General features: G+C 39.6%; 1 protein-coding gene across 2 annotated transcripts; it reads left to right on the top strand.

Annotated features, from left to right (window-relative positions):
* Positions 1-2841: 2841 nt before the first annotated feature.
* PRPF38B (pre-mRNA processing factor 38B) lies at positions 2842-13185 on the top strand. Of its 2 annotated transcripts, XM_030205747.1 has the most exons (7): positions 3211-3298; positions 4320-4390; positions 5837-5905; positions 7547-7698; positions 7783-7843; positions 10870-11090; positions 11979-13185. In XM_030205747.1, the coding sequence occupies exons 3-7, from the start codon at positions 5894-5896 to the stop codon at positions 12823-12825; spliced, it is 1293 nt and encodes a 430-aa protein (XP_030061607.1). In that variant the 5' UTR covers positions 3211-3298; positions 4320-4390; positions 5837-5893; the 3' UTR covers positions 12826-13185. The 2 variants fall into 2 exon arrangements, with proteins under 2 accessions (XP_030061606.1, XP_030061607.1); XM_030205746.1 differs by lacking the exon at positions 4320-4390 and having other exon boundaries at positions 2842-3298.
* Positions 13186-14684: the final 1499 nt, after the last annotated feature.

The raw sequence follows: 14684 nt of genomic DNA, 5'->3' as shown, positions 1-14684 counted from the left end.
GCAACTCTTATGTCCTTACGCTTAGCAGAAGTCAAGGAAGAGACTGCTGGGGAGTTGTGACAGAACATCCACCACCAAAGAAGAAAGTGATGCTCTAGAGTCACTCTCTGGCTTTTCTGTAAAGCTTTTCTGACTTAAATGGTTTGAGATTTGCCTGTTTTAGTGGGTTTATGTATTGCATTGGTTTTATGGTGTGCTATTTTATGCTGATATTAGAAGGTATTGAGTTTTATAGTCAGATGATTTTTGTGGGTAAAATTAGCTTTTACTTCCAAATCTTAGGTTTTAAGAAATCTCTTCTTTTGTTCTCATTATTGTGTCAACGTAAAATTTTGATATAGCATGAACAAACTTTGAGGTGGAAAGGGTAGGGCTAGAGGCATGACCAGGACAGTGTGCCAAATGTAGGACCTCTTTTACAAAGCCGTGGTAAATGAGAGAAAGCCCATAGGAATTGAATGGGCTTCCTCTCCTTTGCTGCGCAGGAATCACTAGCACGGCTTTACAAAAAAAGCCCTTAGGCAGATTATGAATGCTTTCTAGTCATATGAACAGAGTAATTTTCAAAATTTTATTTAGGGGGAGGGGTGGCGGTACATGATTGAAGTTTCCCCTAGGGCTTTGGTCTTCACTCCTAGAGGGTCTTTTACTAAAGATTAGCTCATGTTATCTGCAGCAGGGCCTATAGAAATAAAATTGGCCCTGTGGTAGACAACTTGAGCTAATCTTTAGTTATAAAAAAAAAACAAAAAACACCCTAGTCGCCATCAACAGGTCAGGATACCTCTAATGAATATGACCAATGAGAAAAGCTGCAAATAAATAAATATTGAGGTTTTTAAGACCTGACTATTTCTGCCATTTCTACCATTGTAAAGCTAGGAGGAAGCAAGCCAATAGGCATCAAGAAGCAGTGTCAATAATATAGGTCTAAGGACTTACCAATCAAAAAGGAAGTGTGTGACAGCAGACTGTGCTAACTTAATGTGCTTGGAAAGATGTGGCTGTTGAAGCTCATGTAGTTTTGTGCTTCAAACCCCACTTGCATGTGTTGGTTAACCACGAGGCTCATTTTCAAAGCACTTAGGAGGTCTTTTACTAAGCCGAGGTAATGTTTTTATCTTGCAGTAGAAATCAGCTGGTGGTAAACTTGCTCATAGGAATATAATGAGCATTTCAGTGTTTGCCACCAGCTGATTTCTATTGCGAGCTAAAAACACTACTGTGACTTAGTAAAAAAAAAACAAACCAAAAACCTTAGACTTAGAAAGTTCCATAGCCTACTATGAGGGGCATTTTTTATACGATGTCCATGTCGGACTTTGGATGTCTTGTGCTAAAAGTCCCAAATCGGAAATATAGCCATTTAAAAAAAAGTAAAACATCTGCAGCAATCATAGAGGCTGGTAAGTACTATTTTTATGTACATTTTGGGGGTGGGGGGTGGGAGGGGGTCAGTGACCATGGGGGGGAGTAAGGGATAGGTCAATCCCTGAGTCCATCCAATGGTCATCTTTGTACTTTTTGAATGCGTGAAAAATCGATTCACCTACACCCAGTGGTGTAGGAAGGGTGGGGCGGTCTGCCCCGGGTGCACGCTGCTGGAGGGTGCAGAGAGCAGCCGCGAGCGTTTCGGCTTCACTGGTTCCCTGCTCCCTCTGCCCCGGAACAGGTTACTTCTTGTTCCAGGGCAGAAGGAGCAGGGAGCCAGTGGAGCCAACAGGCGCACGGCTGCTCTCTGCACCCTCCAGCAGCCAAGAATGCACCTGGGGGGGGGGGGGGCTTGATGCGCCAGAGAGGGGGGTGCTATTGAGCCGGGGGGGGGGGTATTGTGCTGCACCCTGGGGGGACAGATACCGTTGCACCCGGGGGGGGGGTGCGCAACAGCGATCCACCCCAGGTGGCAACCGACCTAGGACTGCCACTGCCTACACCCGCTCCTCACCACTCAGGATTTTGTAGACCTCAGTCATATCCCTCTCAGTCATCTCTTTTCCAAGCTAAAGAGCACTAATCTCTTTAGCCTTTCCTCATATGGGAGCATTTCCATCCCCTCTATCATTTTGGTCGCTTTTCTATGATCCTTTTCTAATTCTACTTTCACATACAATTTACTACCAGAACTGGCCCAAGACTAGGCAGTCACTTAGGGCAGCAGCTGCTGCATATGGGGTGGGCAGTGAAGATTAGCTGCAATGGAAGCAAAACAATAAAGCTGGAGAGCCAGACTCAAGCATGCATACATAATTTTACTTGCATGAAGGTTAAAAGGGTAAGCAATTTTCATATAGTGCATTTACCTGAGTAAACAACTTTTTGGAAACTATTCCTTAAAAGCATATCTTCGGGGTGAAGGGCAGATTAGAGCTTGAAATTCAACAGACAGGGAGAGGGGGGGGGGGGGAGACAAAATTTGCCTAGGGCGCCCGGTAAGCTTATACTAGCTCTGATACCTGCTTATACGAAAATTTCCTGTTTTTAAGATATTTTTTCCAGCATCAACCGAGAAAACAAGGGAATACGTACATTAATGTCTTTATTCTATTTCTACCTACTAAATTTTATTGTAAACAGTAGTGAGCAATCTTGCAGCTTAATTCAAGAACAAACACAGATGCCAATAAGTTGTAATACAGCACCGGAGATCAACAAACATCTGGTGCGAGACTATATTGGCTTTCAACGCAGCCACTTAGACGAATGACTTGCTCTGGTAGTACTACTAGTATTTCAGAAAGGGGTCTTTAAATTTTCCTTTGAGGCCTTCTGATTGGTTCCTGTTTGCGTCAGAGCGTAGTGTCTAACGTCATTTCCGGCAGCGCCCGCCATTTTGTTCTTTGGGCAGTTGGCGGAAGAGCGTTTGAGCGCCTTGTGCTGGAGTTGGGGCCTGTATTGCTGTCGTAGTTTTTTTAGGCCGAGTTTTTTTTTTGTGGTTATTATAAATATTGTTATTTTTGTTAAAATTTTTGATATCTCGATCTGAGTCGGTGCTCGCTTTCTCAGCACCGGTCTCGTTTCATGGAGTTTTAGTGAGAGTGCCCGGAAACGAGATAGCGGTGGTACTATGGCCAACAGCTTAGCGGCGGGCAACGTGCCGCAGTTGCCGCAGCAGCAGGGTGGGGGCAATAAGCCGGCGGCCTCAGGCAAACAGGGCAACGTGTTACCGCTTTGGGGAAACGAGAAGACCATGAACCTGAATCCGATGATTCTGACTAACATCCTTTCCTCGCCCTACTTCAAAGTGCAGCTCTATGAGCTCAAGACCTACCATGAGGTCGTGGATGAGATTTATTTCAAGGTAAGACCCCGGGAGAGGGAATTAAATGTAGATATCAGTTGTGCATCTTTCCTTAGCCGTTTAACTTGAAAAAAGGGAATATGGTATGAAAGGATCCTTGAAAGAGGGGGATCCGGGGAGGGAGTTTGCGCGTGGTGAAGGTTTTGCTACTGTCCATTAGATGAAGTCATTGAGGCCATGATTGGGGTAGACAGAGGACGGTTTGGCCTCCTGGGCCGATATAAATAGGTGGCGTAGTTCTACATATCCAGTACTAACGTGGTTAAGTGCCACGACTCGTAAAAATCGTTCCTACTGAGGAGCTTTCGTGCCCCACAGCCAGTTGATAAGTTGTGGCGGGACCCCGTGCAATCTGCGCGGGCGAAGGGCAGAAAATAAGTAGTTGACGATGGGCATCTTCCGGGCCTGTGTGTTCTGTTTGTGCTGCGAAGAGGTGAAGAAAGGGGGCTGGGTAGGCCATTGTTGCGTCCGTAAAGTCTTTCCAAGCCACACTGATGGGTATAGATCACTCGAACTGAAAAGTGAAATTGAGTTTCTCATTGTGGTTGATGTTTGGCGAGCCAGGTAAGAATAATCTGTTCATTAGTAATTAAACCTGACCATTTTTGAATTGTACTCACCTCTTAAACCTGAGCCTTCTTGCCACCTTGTCGGCTGCCTGAGTCTGTTCTGGTTAGGCGTAGCAAACTGTACATTTTTTTAATTTGCACTCTAAATCATTTTATAAACAGAAGTTCATAAACTTTTACTGTGAAGAAGTACTGTTTTGGGGATTTTTCAGTATATTCAAAACAATTAGCTGATGATGCCAGTTTTAATAATACCAGAAAAATTGGGTTCACTATTTGATTGGAAGTGACAAAGATCATATACTATGGTTTTAATTTATTTAAATTTGTTTGGCCTTTTTCCATATATATTTTATTTTGCAGTTTTGGAAGTTACTTTTCTGTTTTGGGTGGTGTTTGGAATTGGGAAACATGATGCTTGTGACAAATGATTTCATTAGACTCTTCTGTAGTCTCAATAGGTGCAAAGGATATCAATCTGCTTCCAGGACTGGGAAAAAGTGGTGATGTCACTGTTGATGGGGTAAGGAGTATCACAAGGAAGGATCAGCATAAAACAGTTTCACAAAACTCAAATAAATCAAAACCAGTACATATATATGATCTTTGAGCAATTCAGTCTATTAAGCATTGTATTAACCATGTGCCTCTTTAATAATTTTGCCCTTTGTGCCTCCCTTGAACGTATAGATACTTTTTTATACCTCATCTCCCCCCCCCCCCCCCCCCCCCAGATGATGTGCTTGGGTGGGAGGGTGTTTCTTCATGCTTTAACATTGGGGTTAGGTGGTCCATGGTGACCATTTTCATTTTGATCAATATTCTGAATCCTTGGAGTGGAGTAGCCTAATAAAACAGTGGATTCGTAACAATTGAAGCCTTCAGACCTCACTGTGGCTCCATGTAATCTTGGGCAAGTCATTGTTTCAGGTACAAACTGTAAGCCCCTCTGTGACAGGACAATATCTACTGTACCTGAATATAACTTGCCTTGAGGTACAACTGAACAAAGGTGTGAGTTAAATCCAAAATCCCTTCCCTTAATGTAGGAATAAGGTAATTTTTGCAAAGCTGTCCAGTAGGGAAATTGGGACAAAGGCCACACAGGCTCCACACTTATTAGCGTTATCCATGTAAGTACTCTGCAGTTAGGAATCACGTTTTCTCTTAGGGTTACTGTCATGATTGGTTTATAGCTCATCCTATACTGTTTCCACTACAACACTTAGTAGTGAAAATAATATTTAGAGAGTGGTTGACTCATGAGCCACAATTTTCGTAGATTATACTAGTATATCTGTATAACTTCTAAAAGTCATTGCATATACAATATTCAAAGTCCTGTTAGAAAAGTGATATGGAAATCTAAAGGCTTCAGTAAAATAGAACCTTGTTGAAATGTGCATGTTTGAAAGGACATCTGAAGTCTGTTTTGACAACAGCACTAACAACTCCATTGACAGAAGACTTTTAATTAGGGTACCCCCATTCTCATCTAATTTACTTGGAGAAATATTATAGTCTAAAAAAAACATTTGTGACCTTTGCATACTACTAAAGATTTAAGTAAATACTATACTGAGAACTTGCAGAACTATTTATAGTAGGGGATGTGCACAAAAGTGCATTCATATGCCTGAAAATATCAGGTTAGTATGATTGGTCATCAAAAATCTTGAAACATATGGAAAATGTACTAAAATATTTGGACAATAAAGGAAGTAGACCTACAAATAAGACCAGAAGAGAAATGAATAGAAGCAAAAGGAGAACATGTAGGTTGTAAATGAAGACCCTGATGTGGAAGATTTCCCGTCATCTAATATTGAACTGCATGGGAATTACGTTAGGTTAAAAATTCTCTGTATTTAAACATTAAGGTTTTTTTTTGGCGTGGGGGGGGGGGGGGGTAGTGGAACAAGCGTCCCAATCATGTTGTAGCTAAACACATTTTTGTTTGCCTTTGAAGGTTACACATGCGGAACCCTGGGAGAAAGGAAGCAGGAAAACAGCAGGCCAGACTGGGATGTGCGGTGGGGTAAGTAGAAGTACGTGCATTCCAAAATATTTCTGTATCAGAATTCAATTGCTTGAAAAGTTCAACATTTGAAAATATAGCAAAACATTTCACCATATTCTGCCACTTCGAGCAGCGTGAAGATTAGCTGCTCTAAGCAAAGAGCTATTGCACGAAATATTGTATAAAAATCATTTGCTAATATATGGATTTATCTTTTCCTGTTAAACAAAAACAAGCGTTTGACAGATCTCAGGTGCTAGAAGATTGGGGAAAAAAAATCAACTCCCATACTCAGACACACTTAGGTGATAAATAACTGCTTAAATCATGATATGTTGCAAAGAGCTCAAGCCATGTTCCTGTGCCTTGAAATATGGCCCCTTTTACAAAGTGGTGGTACCCATACTGTTGCTTTGCTGCACACACATCTGGCAGTACCAGTGGTAGTGCCTGTCTCCAACGCAAGCCATTTCTGGTTAGCGTGGGAACCCTTAACCGCCTCCTGAATAGGTGGTTCACTTACTACACGGCCATTTCCTTTAAAAAAAAATATCCTCTTACCCGCTGTGGTAAAAGAGGGGGGGGGGGTCTCTGCGCATAGCAAATCTATGCTCTGACGCTATCGCAGGGCCCCTCTTACCTCCGCTTTGTAAAAGGAGCACTATAGGTTGTGTGGTGTGTCCCCTCCCCTCAATAGAGAGAATGACTTTGCTTTTTTATGAATGTATGTGTAATTTTATCTGCCTTAGTACAGGTGGACTAGAAGTAAATGTAAACCTAAACATTGTACAATTTTAAAGGTCTATCAAAAATGACAGGGAAAAGGGCACATGTGGTGTCACTCCCCTTCCTGTATGTAGAAACTTACTATATCTCAGCACAGATTGGACGTGTACTTTAATCCACACACAGCCTATACAGATGCAAAACAAGTGCGTGTTACATGTGTACACACATCCTGTAGGATGTATGCAGAAAATTGCAGGTCACTAGAAAATCCTTTTTGGTTTGTGTGTGTGTGTGTTTTTTTTTAATACCGTTATTAAAGTTGTGGAATACTGAGCCAACATCCTAATATTTAGGATATTTTTCCACTGTAACATCACAAGATAGATGATCTGTGATTAATCTGGAGGGAGTTTAAAGCTTATCTTTATTTTATTTACTCTGATCAGGTTTCAATTCCAAACAACTTTGTCTAACAGGATTCCACATATATCACATGGCTTTATTTTCCTGGACACTTTTTTTGGCGTACTTTGTTTTTGCTTTTTTTTTTTTTTTTTTTTCTTCTTTTGAGGTTTTTATTCTGTCTCCGATTTCTTCTTGGTTTGTTGCTCTAATTCTGTGTCTGTTTTTGTCAAATTTAGAATTTGTTCTTTAATTTTTATTTAGCCTCCTGCATCTCTGCAACCTGTCCTTTGCAGTTAAGGAGTAGTCCTGGGGTGCAGTGGTAATTTCTGTTTTCAGACCAGCACCAGAGCTAAATGGTAATTTTTAGACAACCTGGCAAGAATTCCCCCAACTTTGCTCATCCATTTTGTGGTCTGTGAGGTAATGCTGACATCCTGTTGAACAAAAGAGCTTGGTGAAGAAACGAGATGTAATGAGGCTTATCAGTTACTTGCATTTTAACATTTTTCTCTGCTCTTGTATTAGGTGAGAGGTGTTGGAACTGGAGGCATTGTGTCTACGGCTTTTTGCCTATTGTACAAACTGTTTACACTGAAGCTTACCCGTAAACAGGTGATGGGCCTTATAACGCACACAGACTCTCCATACATCAGGGCACTGGGATTTATGTATATACGGTGAGCACATAGCATCTTTATATCTCATGTATCCACTACTCTTGGGCAAATACTTTTACCTTACTGTTCTGTCATCACTTTCAGGTACACACAGCCCCCTACAGACTTATGGGACTGGTTTGAGGATTTTCTTGATGATGAAGAGGTATGTCAACAAGGGTAATAATTTTTTTTCCTTTTTATTTCCTAGATCTATAGATTTATTTCCTATATATTTTAAATGTAATACACACTCTCTACATGGTGGAAAATGTCATCAGACAAAAAGTGAAGGCTATTTCTGAGCAACTTTTACTGTGCTGCATTGAAGAAAATGTTTTCTGTGGATGGTGATGTCTTCAGTTATTCATTTTACAGATTTAAGGCTTTTTAGCTTATGTTCAGCAGCTAGTAACTTCCCCTTGCCTTCTGTCTTTTATACAACTTGTCAGGAAGAAGTGTATTAGTTTAATTGTAAATCCTCATTTTGATGTAATTTATCAAAGGTGCAAAAGTTCTTGCAATATCTGAATTGGTGTTTAGTTTTGCATTTCAAAAAAAATTTACCAGTGGAGTATCTTAGCTTTTTTTTTTTTTTTATATATATATATACATTTTATTTAAATTTTTACAACAAAATAAAATCGCAAATACAACAGCAACAAGTTGTCACCCAAATATAAAATATGAATACCTAAAAGAAATCCCATACTCAACTCCCTCTTTCCACCCAACAACCCCCCCTATACAGATACAAAACAGCAACAATCCTCCTCCTCCCCACCCCCACCCTTCCGCATCCCTAGGGCTTTGATGAAGGAGGCGGCGTTACCAAATTAGATACTGAAGAAGTAGCTAGATGTAAGGTCCACGTCGTATAAGAGTCCCAAATTTTATGATAGGATATGATGCGGCCATTCCGTATAGAGGTGGACTCAGACATCTGATAGATGTAGTGCAGTGGCAGTGTGGATTGTTTCTAGGCTGCCAACACTATCTTGCTAGTCACAAAGATACGAGTCACCAGTTGAGTGGCTCTTAGCTTTCTTTTTGAAATTTGAGAGAGAATGGCTTGCAGTGACAGCAGGTTTTGAGGGTGGGATTGAAGGAAGAAATATTCCAGGATACTAGCTAAGATGTTGTCCTGTTTTGTTGTTGGTCAGATGGCTTTCCTAACTGGAATGCTGAAGCTTAATAACAAATCGATAATTTGGTTTTTGTATGGTTGACTAACTTTAGCCTAGATAGTATAAGTGGGTAATGGGTCATGAGGCTGGGCCTTGGCTGTAGGTTTCTAGTAGTTGTGTGTATTTTTTGTGCTTTGAATATTTCTTATGCCTTGTGATTGGCACCAAATTGCAGATGTACAAAACAGAAGCATTTTATTAATTGAAAGCTTTCCTTTTAATGCCATGTTCCATTCATAATTGAGAAGCTTCACCCTTTACATTTTGTATGCTACTTAACTGGATATTCATTACAGGGGTCTTTTACTAAGCCACTGTAGAAATCAGCTGGTGGTAAACACTGAGACGCCCATAATATTTCTTTGGGCATCTTGGTGTTTACCGCCAGCTGATTTCAACCGCAAGCTAAGAACGATACTGTGGCTTAGTAAAAGACCCCTATGTGAAATAGTCTCATGTCAGCGGATCATTCAATTTATTTTTCACCATGAATCTCCAGTGATTTATTATATGGGCTTGTGGCTAGAAATAACAAGTGCTCATGCATGAGGCAGTTTTTCTCGTGTTGGCCGTTCTTCAGTTTTTCTTTTGTGCATGACACCAGAATGCCCTGAAATAATAATTTTAAAAGTCAAAATCCTGCATGCTGCTGTGATTGTCATTATGTGTTAAGTATTCTCCTGCTCATGTTTTAAATATGATAGGAAGTTAAATAACTTTGAGCTTAAATATATTTTTCTAGTATACAGGGTTAAGCAAGAAAATTTATTTTGAAAATCATTTTATCACAAACTAGGGAAGACAGGTGTTAGTGGTTAATAGCTACCTGAGGTACATTGTTTGTTTATTCGTCATTTGATATATCGCCTTTACAAAAACAGGTCAAAGCAGTTTGAAGCAATTTTTTCAAAATCATCATTTTCTACATATCTTTATAGCATTGTACATACTTGCATCTTTAACACAGTCTGTTGCTTATGGCCTTTCTGTAGGGTTTAGTATTGTCCCCATTATTCAGTGTAATTTATCTCCAAATGGGCTTACTGTTGGTTTAGAAGGTGACTATTATGTAAGACCTACCTCTTTTTGAAGCATTGTATGATTTTTTTGTTTTTTTACATTTTTGAGGTGCAGCATTTAAGCTAACCCACTCTTTTCTTCTTCAGATCTCTGTTGCACTGCACTTATGTTTGGATATAAATCTGCATTCTTAAATGTGTGTGAGTGCAAGCAGTTTTTACATTTAGATTTCTTTGTTCCTATTTAGATGACGATAAATCTTACTTTCCTTGTGTGCTTGCACTATAGGTTTGGGACTGACAATAGCTGACTAACATGTCCTGAGCTGTGAGAGGGCATAGCCAGAAGGCCTTCATGCGGTAATGACCCTTTTCAGAGACAATGGTCATCGTGGATTATGCATTTCCAACCTGTTCATTTATTTATTTTTTACATAGCTCTCAATCAGAAAACCTCACTGCTTCATGGCAGTTGGTTTGCTATTGCTTTCAGTTATTTTATTAGGAATTCATTTGTGTGAACAGATACCTTTGTTGCACAGAAAATATGTGAGAAAAATCATGTATGATATATATTTATATACACAAATGATATAGTGAGTGCATCTCTTGTGTACAGTTGTCAAGAAAATGATGCTAAATGACATGCAGCAGATAAACTGATCAGGATCATTTTGATGAAATAGATGTGTACAGAATTGTCTGTTAATTTCATGGAAGCAGCCCATGCATATCCAGATGGCTGCAAGCTGAGTGTGCTTGTATACAAGCTTGGCTCTGTTCCCTTTCTGTATCTTTTGAGCAATGAATCCAGGCAGTGAAAAAGATTTCATTAATATTTTATAAAAATACTTTAATAACCAACTAGGATTTCATAAACTTGTTTTTCTTTAATTAAAAAAAATGGTATTGCAGTGTGTTTCCTTGAAATTCCTCTCTTTTTTGATCATCAGACCCTTTTTCCCCCCCTCATTTGTGTTTTATAGGACTTGGATGTGAAGGCTGGTGGAGGCTGTATAATGACTATTGGGGAGATGCTTCGCTCTTTCCTTACAAAACTGGAATGGTTTTCCACTTTGTTCCCAAGGATTCCTGTACCTGTACAGAAATACATTGATGTGCAAATTAAAAACAAGCCTAGAAAAATCAAGGAGAACAAGGAGAGTGTTGAAGAAACAGAGCGCCATCCAGAACGAAGGCGTTCAAGGTTAGTCTTTGGTCAGTGAGCAGTGTTTATGCGTTTGTATTTTGTGGAATTGTCACCATTTATGGGGCACATCTGCATTTACCAATCACATACTAATGCTGACTGAACACTTGCTCTAGATAGTGCACACATTTTATTTATTGTTTTGTGTTCAATTGGAAAAATAGAGGAGGCTAATGACATTAACTGGCAGTTCAGGTTTGGGAGGTTTTTTTTCTGATCGTTGGAATTCTTTTGTTTGGTCATGAGGTTAGGAAATACATTTTTCAACAAGTAGGCTGTGAAAACTTTGCATGCTGTTTTAGATTCTTTAACTTGTAATTTTTCAATTTGTATTTTTAATATTTTCATTACTTTTTATTCTTTAATCTTTTTAGGACTGCATTTCGATTAAAATTTGTAATTGTGATTAATTGTGCAATTAATGGTATTTTGTTTTCATTTTTTCCCCACTGGAGCTCCTTGTGACTCTGGGCAGTTGAGGGTTAAGTGACTTCCCCAGAGTCACAAGGAGCTGCAGGGGGGGGGGGGGGGGGGGAAGCATACCTTTGATTTCGCAATTAAAATTTTAATCAAAATGTGGATTTACTCTGTTCCGTTTTTAAGATGGGATAGGACTTGTAATATGGTGATATTTCAGTTATGCTATCCTGGGGCAGATAAACTACATAATGCTGTTGTACAAAGTGCTGCTTGCTTGAGTTACTTCTGTGGCCAAGGCAACTACTGTAGCTTGCCTTTTATCAGCAAATCTGTGTAATTGAAAAACATGTTTTCATAGCGGTTAGTTGGTTTTAAGCCCATGATCTGTATACCTGCTTGTCTCCTTATACTCAAATTTCTAAAGTGTTCTTGTGTGTGTGATTTTTTTTTAAATTCCTTTTTTAGGACTCCAAAAAGATCTGCAAGTCCCAGGAGATCCCCAAAGAGATCTAGAAGTAGAAGCCACCATCGCGACCCATACGGATCATCTAGTTTTGACAGAGAATTAGAAAGAGAGAGAGAACGTCAAAGATTAGAAAGAGAAGCCAAGGAAAGGGACAAGGACAAACGAAGATCTCGCAGTACTGACCGTAGGACAGAACGCAGGCATAGCAGAAACAGAGAGAGGCATAGGACCCGGAGCCGAAGTCGTGATAGGAAAGAGAGGGGGAGAGAGAGAGAGAAGGAAAACGAGAGGAGCAGAAAGCGAGATCGAGACTATGAGAGAGGAAATGAAAGGAATAAGACTGATACTGACAGGCCACGTGAGAAGGAAAGATCAAAAGAGAAAAAAAGTAAGGATGAAGATGAGAGGCGACAGAAGGTTGACAAAGATGAAAAGAAACACCGGGATGACAGAAAAGAACCCAAAAAAGAGAAGAAGCACAGTAGAAGCAGAAGCAGAGAGAGGAAGCAGCGAAGTGGAAGTCATAGTAAAAATATTATTAAACGCAGTCGAAGTAGAAGTAAAGAGAAATCGAGTAAACACAAGAATGAAAATAAAGAGAAATTAAATAAACGCAGCCGAAGTAGAAGTCAGGGAAGAGCTGATAGTGTAGAAAAGCCCAAGAAACGGGAGCATAGTCACAGCAAGGAAAGACCCCGGAAGCGTAGCCGAAGCAAAGAGCGATCCCACAAGCGTGAGCATAGTGATAACAAGGACCATATAAATAAACTGGACCATCAACGGAGCCAAAGTACGGAACTTGAGAGCCAAGAGAAGCAACATAGAAACAAAGATGAGACTCTGTGACTTTTTTTAATATGTGGATCACATTGAATCCTATACATCTGACTATATCCTGCTTTTGTCATCTTTTTCCTTAATGTCAAGATTGTGTAGTAGTTGAGCACTCTTCATTCTTCCCAAAGGCTACAGATTTGTTTCCTATTTGTGTAGGAAAGTGCCTTTGTAAATCCTTTTAATGCATTGACTGTTGCAATTCATACTGTACATTTAGTTTAATTCATGATGCAAAGATTGCATTTTTATTGTTGAGATGTTTTTGAAATGTACAGTCTGTACATACGTCTTGGAGAATGTTTTAAATTTCTCTGCCACAATTTCCATGTTGGTTAAATTTGTATAAGGCAATAAACTGCCACTAATTCTCCTGTTGTCTTGTATACATGTCAAATCATGGTTTAGCTGGTTCTGTTGGCATGACTGCTTTTCATAGTGTTCAAAAACTTGGCTTTGTGGCATGATTCTGCATCGTGAATAATTTACATGAAGGCTGCACTTTTGAAATGTGTAATCTTGTTCATTATATTTGGAAGACTTTAAGTGTTACATTTTGACTAAACACAAAAATGTGAATTTATCCATTTACAAATAATTGGCCAAATAAGAAGATACATCAACAGAACTAGTGTAGCATGTTTGAATGCAGTGATGCAAATTACAGTTTTTGTAAGTGCATAGAAATGCTCTTCACAGAGATTCAAGCTAATGAATTAAAAATAGCGTAAGGTAGTTTTGTTTCTTTATAACAAAATCAATTTATATTTTATACCTCATTGAACAGTTAAGTTCTCAAATTCACAAAAGGTGTGGTACCTTGAATACTTTGAACAACTAAAGGAAGTGCTATACTGAGGACTACTTTGTTAGATGTGTTAAACCATACCAGGGGATCTTTCTAATTTTCTGTCCTGGCATAGATGTGTTTGTTGAGTGCTGAAAGTTTATTTGGGACAGTGATACCAAGAACTGAGTAACATGAACAATGTCAAGAAATTAATCTCTTCTCTTGGAGAAGAACAAATAAGTTTTCACTTGAAATATTCTAGTATTTGAATTGCCAACTTGTAAACTCATTCCTCATGGTTTAATATTTATGGGAGAGACCTGTTCAAGCAATGATAGTGATCTTGTAGGTTAGCTAAAAATGTATATTGAAGAAAAAGATCTCATACTTTTTTTGGGCCTTGGACCAAAGCTTGTGTGAGGTGATCAGCAGCACATAGCCAGGTATTTTGTTTTCAGAGGGTCCATGTCTAACAATGCTCTGGTTTCAGTGTCAGCTGCCTGCCTGTGTGTACCTAGAAATTTCAGATAGCACTATTCCTTGAAATGTAACTTGTTAAAATTAGCCTTATCTATTAAAATAATTTAGGAAGTGGGCTTGTATTTTTCCTTTTCTAACTTTTCATTTACTGTAGTCAAATGGTGCATTGGAAGATTTGGACTTTGTACCAAAAAGTAATATAATTTTAAGTAATCATAGGAAAGAAGTGAGCATCTCTTCTCATACTTTGATTTCACCCTTGTTATTATAATGAATACTAGTAAAAAAGCCCCGTTTCTGATGCAAATGAAACGGGGGCTAGCAAGGTTTTCTTCAGAGTGTGCATGTGGGAGTGTGTGTCCCTGCCCTCTCTCCCTCCCCCTCCCAGTCCAGTCCTTCAGTGTTAAGTTTCCTGCTGTTCTGTGTTTTTGTTACAGAGAGAGTGAGGGCATCTCTCTCCCCTCCCCCCTCTGAGTCCTTCACTGTGTGAGATTTCGTGCTGTGCTGTTTTCCTTCACTCATGGGGAAACCGGATATCTCTGGCGCTTCACACTTCCGGCTGGAGGCTTCATAGAACGTTGGTCTTGCCTTTTATATGTAT

The sequence above is a fragment of the Microcaecilia unicolor genome, chromosome 6 (genome assembly GCF_901765095.1).
Source record: "Microcaecilia unicolor chromosome 6, aMicUni1.1, whole genome shotgun sequence".
Taxonomy (NCBI): Eukaryota; Metazoa; Chordata; class Amphibia; order Gymnophiona; family Siphonopidae; genus Microcaecilia; species Microcaecilia unicolor.
Note: the sequence above shows the minus strand (reverse complement) of the source record. Positions and strands in the feature narration are given on the sequence as shown.

Bases quoted from the DNA above. Each gene is read 5' to 3' on its own strand.
- PRPF38B (XM_030205746.1), top strand. From the start codon at position 3,065: ATGGCCAACAGCTTAGCGGCGGGCAACGTGCCGCAGTTGCCGCAGCAG. The intron at 3,299-5,836 runs GTAAGACCCCGG...TTGCCTTTGAAG, and splicing joins TGGATGAGATTTATTTCAAG to GTTACACATGCGGAACCCTG. The intron at 5,906-7,546 runs GTAAGTAGAAGT...CTCTTGTATTAG, and splicing joins AGACTGGGATGTGCGGTGGG to GTGAGAGGTGTTGGAACTGG.